The 7,373-nt window shown below is 50.2% G+C and overlaps 2 protein-coding genes across 2 annotated transcripts; one reads left to right on the top strand and one right to left on the bottom strand.

Moving 5' to 3' along the window:
- Positions 1-341: 341 nt before the first annotated feature.
- On the bottom strand, positions 342-2,544 carry F5891DRAFT_1059852 (uncharacterized protein). Its single transcript, XM_041362849.1, has 6 exons — positions 1,987-2,544; positions 1,746-1,933; positions 1,599-1,696; positions 1,008-1,543; positions 836-987; positions 342-731 (listed from the first exon to the last, which is right to left on the bottom strand). Exons 1-6 carry the CDS (start codon positions 2,479-2,481, stop codon positions 491-493), a joined length of 1,710 nt encoding a protein of 569 aa, XP_041220818.1. The 5' UTR covers positions 2,482-2,544; the 3' UTR covers positions 342-490.
- A 35-nt stretch (positions 2,545-2,579) lies between these two features.
- Positions 2,580-7,221, top strand: F5891DRAFT_1281287 (uncharacterized protein). Its single transcript, XM_041370461.1, has 4 exons — positions 2,580-3,262; positions 3,314-5,690; positions 5,749-7,019; positions 7,075-7,221. The coding sequence occupies exons 1-4, from the start codon at positions 2,786-2,788 to the stop codon at positions 7,114-7,116; spliced, it is 4,167 nt and encodes a 1,388-aa protein (XP_041220817.1). The 5' UTR covers positions 2,580-2,785; the 3' UTR covers positions 7,117-7,221.
- Positions 7,222-7,373: the final 152 nt, after the last annotated feature.

The following is a 7,373-nucleotide window of genomic DNA, read 5'->3' as shown; positions in this document are numbered from 1 at the left end:
CTTGGTCGCTTTTCAAGTTAGTAGCCGTGTCTTTCAGGCGGCCCGCAGCGTGTGTTGACTGGCGGGTAGTAAGGTTGATTCCATCTGGCGATGAAGACCAATTGCTAGTCAAGGCTGCAGAGGTGCATGAATTGCTGAGAACAATGCATACCATGGACAATGCTGTAGGTATACTTGGTAAGAAGGATGCGTTGGTGCGGTGCGGTAGTGCACAGCCACCAAATCTCAGACTTACCCCACCCTACCGCATCACTACCGCACCCATGAAGTACTATATTCACTGTGATACTATAATTCTTACACAAAAACATGTACTATGGTATTTCCTAATCATAAGTCATGTCTAAGACCTTTGTGGACGACGTAAACATGTTATACACATATAAGACACTTGTTGTGGGTGCCGCAGGCACGATGCGGCAAAATCCTAAGGCCCAAACAGTTGTTGTAATGCTCGCTGTACCTGATAATATACTTTTGTTTGTTTACCTCACATCTGGGCTTTTCGCATGAGATTTCTCCTCACCCTCCTACGCTCGCCGCCCAAGCCTTCACTCTTACCCCACTGCAAATATGGCACGCGGCCCTTCTCTACACCTGCGACCCCTTCATTTGCGTCCGTGAAATCCAGCATTCCCCAGATAGGCAGCTCTAGCTCACCCTTGACGATCACCCGACAGCGTGCAAGGATAGTGGGCGAAACCGGGGTGAGCATATGCATGTGCGATGAGCTAGGCGACAGATGGCACGAATGAGAGCGAGGCCATGGCAAGTGGAGGTCGAGGGTACGGGCGGATATCTGGCTTGGACGTATGGCAATTCCCGGGCGCCAGACGGGTCTAGATACACTGGATCTTCGGTTCCAGGTTCGCATTCGACAAGACCAACGATCGCGCCGGTTAAGACGTTGGAGATCTCTGAGGGTATTACGTCCTCGTATCCTGCACCAATCAGGATGACTTGGTCAAATGCCCGACTCCAGTCCACCTCGTACGGATACCGGGCACAGAGAGGATGAGAGGTCTCCATTTGGTTGCTGTCATTTGACGAAGAGGAGCGGATGGATATGGAAACGACATCGATGTAATAGATGGAAAGATAGCATAGAAATAAGACAGGATGTTCAAGTTGCGCTGGTCGACGGCATTAAAATGCGCATTTGCTAAATTTGGTGATATTGCTTCGAGAGTATGCTGGAGCGCCTTGGTCGGCGTGGACTGGAGAATGTCATAGGCTGGCCAACCCTTCTCCTCCGAACCGACGACCTCAAACAAGTGAGTAGCCTCGGCGAATTCTTCGATCTTGGCATTTAGGTTAGCACCGAGACCCTTTGTCCACCCCATTGTATTGACCACCAGGGGAATAACGTCGGTGACCCTCGTGTCGATCGACTCGTCATCAGGCATCGAAGTTTGGATCTCGAACTTGTACGTTTCGAGGAGCGCTTGAACGGCCGCAAGATAGTGTGCCGGACTGCACCGTGGTGAAGTCGCTCCAACGTAGTGCGCTCGGTATGGAAGGCTAGGATGTGTGAAAGGCGGGCCTAAGATACAAAGATAGTTGAAGGGCGCTAATGAGTTAATGTAGTGATCACTCACCAAATACCGGTGTATCTATAATATTTAGGGCGACCAAACCCCCAGGTGTGAATTCAGACTGCCCTACGTCGCATTCAAGATATGCGACGCGCCGAAATCTATAAAGTATTGTTAGCGGTGTTCATATGTATTGAATTCCAAACATACCTTGTTAGAAGCCTGTTCAAAAGCGTCCGAGCAAATGTACTTTTTCCGGACTTTTTCGGACCCTTGACAACGTACACTGAGGGTTGTATGGGATCCGCTGAAGATGGCGGCGTCTCTGCCGCGCTCAGGGCAATACTCCACGATTCTGGTAATACGAACGGTAGCACGTCCCTGTCGCTGTGCGTCATCTGTATGATAGGATAAATTATACTTTACATACATTCAAGTACAGCACACGTACCAAGTTCACGCCGGGCCGTATAACCTCTGCCGAGCTTCGCTGCCAACGCGAAGGTTCGAAAACTCCATCAAAGACGCGATATACCCGTCCGAGACCCTCCACTCCCGTATCGAGCGATCGAATTGCCACTACAGCTCCGCCGTGATTCTGTCTCACGCGAGGAGGGAGAGAATATATGTCCAAGTCGGTATGTACGTTCGATGAGGCGCATTGCAAGATGGGGATCGGAGCAGAACGAGGAGCGAACACATGGTGAGCTGTCTTTGAGGCGGACAACGTTACACCGAGTATAGAAACAGATCCTTTCAAAACCGTAAGAGTAAATATCCCTAGAAGCGCGAGTGTGTCCTCTCGGTCGATGGAAAGCACCGAAGTCTCGTTTTGCAAGCCCGTGGTACTGGCTTCATCCGCGGAGAGTTCATAAACGTTAATATCACGAGTGGGTTTGAACGTGGACAGCTGGGAAGGCTCAGATCTCGAAGGCTGGGGGTACATCCCAGTGCAATACTATGTAGCTGCGAGTGATCATAGTCGTACAGCAGCGAAATTGACTCTGAGAATAGAAAACTTGCACAGCCACTAAAGTAGTTCAACGCCATCAACATTCACCAGGACAACGCTGAACACGCATCGAGCACCATCATTATTAGCATTCCTTCGTCGCCTGCAAAGCTTGTTTTTTTTTTACCTGCACACCGACCACCTTTCGTTTCTCATGTTTTGACAGCTTTCTTGGATTGTACTCTTATAGAATCTTCATCCTCTCAGGCCAATATTTCGTTAAATAATCACGTACAATATGCAAACACAAGACCACCAGCGACGTTCACCGAAGCGCCAGGACACTTTCGACCTTCGTGACCAAATTATGGCCGACGACCCTACAGCATCTGCACATATGCACGCCCATGCAGATGCAACCAATACCTATGCAGGCGCTTCTGATGAAGAGCATTCTGTTCTAGAAGATGACTCTGATGGCGAAGAGCGCGAGATAGAATATATGGACGAAGACGACGATCGTTCGTCTTCACTTTCTATTCCAAATGAATCTATCGACTTTGATTTGGTCTACTCGCTGCACAGCTTCGCTGCGACCGTCGAAGGTCAAGCCAGCGTTGTAAAAGGTGATAGCTTGTTCCTTATGGACGACAGTAACAGTTATTGGTGGCTTGTTCGTGTGCTCAAGACACAGGACGTCGGATATATTCCTGCAGAGAATATTGAGACGCCCTTTGAACGCTTGGCCAGGTTGAACAAGCACAGGAATGTGGACGTGAGTCCTGCACCATCCAACAAGTTTCAAACTCGTGACTTTCCTTCTCAGCTTGCACACGCGACACCACAAGAACTCCAAGAAGACGTCGAACGCGTGCGGAATAATCTTTCTTCTCGCGCTGGCTCGCACCATTCCCCTTCTCCTACCCCTGGTTTTCCACCTACAGGTGCTGGGCAAGGCAAAGGTGTCACATTTACAACTGCACGGTCTGTACACCGATATCCGCCTGCTGTCTGGCATGAGGAAGACGAAGAAGAAGAAGACATAGAGTGGGATGACGGTGCATATGAGGAAGAAGACCCAGACCTTGCAGAAGACATGCTTGTTCGACAGCGTCAAGGTCAGATGGGCCGCGATGAGCAGCAGGATTCTATGGGCATGCAGATGGAGCCGGATGACGGAATGAGCTGGGATGATAGCGTTGCAGAAGATATGCAAGCACAAAACGCGCAGAAGAAGATAGAGCGACAGATGCTTGTGGCGCCTGATACTCTGCGACCTAGCGGCACACCGGAGAGACAACAGGCGCAAATCCAGGTACAACAGCAGCCAGAGATAATAATCACCGAACAGAGGCAGCAGGAGGAACAACAGGCACTTGCTCAACAAGCTTTACGCCATCAATCTTCACGCGATCGTATCACTGTTGATGTCCTTTCGTCTTCACCGCCTTCATCTAGTAAGAGCATTGATCCTGCCGAAGTAACCGAAACAAGAAAACTCTCCGTGACGCCTTCAATTGCTCGTGATGAGCCAGTCAAACAAGCTTCAGCACCCAGCGGCCCCCTTCTTCCGAGCGCAATCATGCAGAAGCAAGAGGTCGAGCGACAACGCACCCGCGAGGAAATTGAAGTTCTCGAAGAGGCCTCGAAAAAGAAGCTCAAGAACAAGTCTCTACAGCCCATCTCGAATACCCCAGTCCAGAAGCCTGTGCAGGCGCCTGGTAAACTTCGCAAAGAGCAACGCGACACGACAGATGATGACGCAAAGGAGAAAAAGGAGAAAAAGAAAGGAGGCGTATTCGGACTCTTTGGCCGCAAGAAGGATAAAGGCAAGGATAAAAATTCCATCGAAACCGCTTCCAATGAAACCCGCGGGTCTCAAGAATCAGGGCAGTCCTCCAGCAACCTTCACGGACCCGCACCTGAACCTCCGATGTCCCCTGTCACTGCATCAGCCATGCAACAACAACAGCAAGTTCTTCGCACGCCAAACGATTCGAGGACGCCAACGAGACTTCAGTCACAACAGACGCCTCAGACACCGCCACAACAAGTACAGGCTCAGGTGTCGCAGCATGCGTCACAGCTGCGCCAGCGGGATCAGCAACAACAGGCACTGTATCAGCAATATCTCAATCGTTCGCCGTCATCGCCACCGGAAGCGCCTTCATACGGATTACAATCTGCTTCCGCTGTCTTATCAAGCTCGAGTTCGTATAATACCTCTGCCACCTCTGCCGCTGGGCTTGGGCTGGGCTTGCCCTCCTCTAGACCACGACCCGGCTCCCTCGTTCTTTCGCCCACTGCTGACGGACAAGGTGTTGGTGTGCCTGAGCTCAGCGTCATCCGTGTGTTTGCAGGCCAACACTTGCAGACCGAGGCGACTTTCAAGACTGTTCTTCTCAACGCATCTACTACTTCAGCCGACCTCGTTCGTCAAGCTATTCAACGCTTCCGTCTCCCCGCTGGCGAGGACGGAGCAGATTACTACCTCACTATCAAACAGGTGGAAGGTTCATCTGCAGATCTGCTTCCGGAAGAAAAGCCTCTCGGAGTCTTCGAGTCGCTTGTAGAGGCCGCCATGGAATTACCAAAAGTCAAGCGGAGCAGTGTGGGCAGTATCAGCTCCATCTCAAGCAACCTCTCCATGCATCCCGCCATAAAGAAGTTATCCATGAACGACTTCAGTGACGACTCCGTTGTCAAATTCTACCTCAACAGACGCCGTGATGGCGCAGATGACAGCGCCACGACAGAAGAAGGTGATGAGACAGTGCAGGCTGATACGTCTCACGATGTAGCCGAGGGTCTAACTACCTCGGTGAGCAGTGTCAACGTGACTCCTGATCGTTTCAGCTCTCCCTCGTACCGCTTCACGTTGCAGCTTGTTATCCATCCCGAGGACCTGCCCGATGATATGGTCTTCGACCCAGTCACAGAAGCCATCGTATTCAAGAACACGCTACGTGATAGAACCCATTCTACATCATCAATTTCTTCTGGTGTATCACAGGGTCAGCGCCGAAAAGTCTTTACCTTCCCGAAGAATGTCACTGTTGCTGAAGTAATTGAACTGGGACTTGAGCGTTTCGGCATCTTGGAAGGTGTCGTTGATGGTGGTGACGAAGTTGAAGATAAGATGACGAAGAGGCGGAGTACCAGCAAAGTCCGATATGGTCTCACAGCTGACGTTGGAGGGCAAGGTAAGAATACACATACACTTAGCATAAATGGATTTGAGTGCTGACTTCGTTGGTCCAGAACGAGAACTGTCACCTTCAAGTAAAGTTACCGATGCATATACTCGTCCTCCCAGTTTCCGCCGAGCTCAGGAAGGCAAGCGCAGATCTATCGATTCTGCTCAACTGCTTGGAAGCATAGATGATATTCATATCGATGATCCTGTCTTCATTCTCCGCAGAGCAATCTCTTATCGAACATCATCGTCTCGTCATCGCATGTCCGCGCCCCTTGATGAAATCGCCCTTCAACATTTCCGTGATTCAGTTTCTGGCTCTAGTCTCAGCTCTGATAATCAGACTTCGGGTACTGATGAAGTTAAACCGAGGCAGCTGTCAAGACAAGAGATCATTGCAGCACAGCGCGCCGCATCGCGAGCGAATCAGAAGGCCATTCTTTCGGCCCAGATGAACTCACTGCGCGGCGTAGATGTTCTTCTACCCGGAAACGCCATGATCCGCAGCTCCAGGTATGACGCTGGAGACAAGATGCGCTATTCATACGTGCAAGACGGCGAGTCGTTTGACATCAGTGACATTGTCGAGCAAGAGTTTTGCGAAGGCAACTCGGCACAAAAGAACGACTTGCTAGAAGGCGTCCTCGGGCGCAATAAAGAAGGCATGAACGAGAAGATTGATCGCGTACTGAACAAAATCAAAGATGGTCGACTTCACGCTCAATATGTCGTTGCGGCCTCGAGTCAGTCTGACGGTCTTCCCTCTGGTGGCTCTGGCTCTGCACCCTCAGAATATTCCGTCGATGATGCCGTGACTCCCCCTTCTGGTTCTGACGGCAGGACTCCCACACCGCTTGCGAGTAGTGTCACTGGGGCTCGACGCGTTGCATCACCAGTGTCTGACATATCTCGGACACCGACACCTACTGCAGCAGATGGCCGACACAGCCGCACCCGATCTACTACCCCGTCATCAAAGCAAGGAACAAATGCTCCTCGCCCTATTCGTCAATCGTCGATCGCTTCTGTCATGTCAGAAGTATCGACGTATGCTACCCCCACTGGACAGCTCATCAGCCCCCCTGAAACGCCGCGTATCAACACCACCCCCAAACCGCAAATTCCCAAGCGACCGTACATTCCCAAAGATGACTTCGGTCTCTCGCATATGATGGCGATCATTGAAATTGCTAGTGCAGCACCCAGGGTGCCTCAAACCTCTGTACACCCAGTGGACGAGTCACTGTTTGGAAAACCAATAGATATGACGACTCTACACCCAGATATTCAAGAGATATACGCGGGTGCTTTCCAACAACTTGATGAGATGGATAAGGTAAGAGATGTGTTGCTGATCGAACAAAATGTTTCGTGCTGATACACTTGGATAGACATTAGATGAATACCTTCAATACGTCATTAGCGCTCGTTAATTATTGATGCAATTTGTTAGCTTTTGGTGTATATATTTGCGATTTAATATTTATGATTTCATTGCAGCTGCATGTATTAACTTAGTCTTCTAGCAGGTCGAATGACGGGAACATGAGCGGAATAGCAACCAAAAAAAACTTGTAGACTGATATTTCGGGGCTCGTCTTTATCAGTGAATACCGCACATCGTACGTGCATCAACCTATAGATCGTAACAAAGTCCGGGTGCCTCCCTAAGATATTACTAACTGCAAAA

The sequence above is a fragment of the Suillus fuscotomentosus genome (genome assembly GCF_016647785.1).
Source record: "Suillus fuscotomentosus strain FC203 chromosome Unknown F5891scaffold_69, whole genome shotgun sequence".
In the NCBI taxonomy this organism is placed as follows: domain Eukaryota; kingdom Fungi; phylum Basidiomycota; class Agaricomycetes; order Boletales; family Suillaceae; genus Suillus; species Suillus fuscotomentosus.
This window is presented reverse-complemented; position numbering and strand designations above follow the sequence as displayed.

Bases quoted from the DNA above. Each gene is read 5' to 3' on its own strand.
- F5891DRAFT_1059852 (XM_041362849.1), bottom strand. From the start codon at position 2,481: ATGTACCCCCAGCCTTCGAGATCTGAGCCTTCCCAGCTGTCCACGTTC. The intron at 1,934-1,986 runs GTACGTGTGCTG...CCTATCATACAG, and splicing joins TACGGCCCGGCGTGAACTTG to ATGACGCACAGCGACAGGGA. The intron at 1,697-1,745 runs GTATGTTTGGAA...AATACTTTATAG, and splicing joins TTGAACAGGCTTCTAACAAG to ATTTCGGCGCGTCGCATATC.
- F5891DRAFT_1281287 (XM_041370461.1), top strand. From the start codon at position 2,786: ATGCAAACACAAGACCACCAGCGACGTTCACCGAAGCGCCAGGACACT. The intron at 3,263-3,313 runs GTGAGTCCTGCA...TTTCCTTCTCAG, and splicing joins ACAAGCACAGGAATGTGGAC to CTTGCACACGCGACACCACA. The intron at 7,020-7,074 runs GTAAGAGATGTG...ACACTTGGATAG, and splicing joins AACTTGATGAGATGGATAAG to ACATTAGATGAATACCTTCA.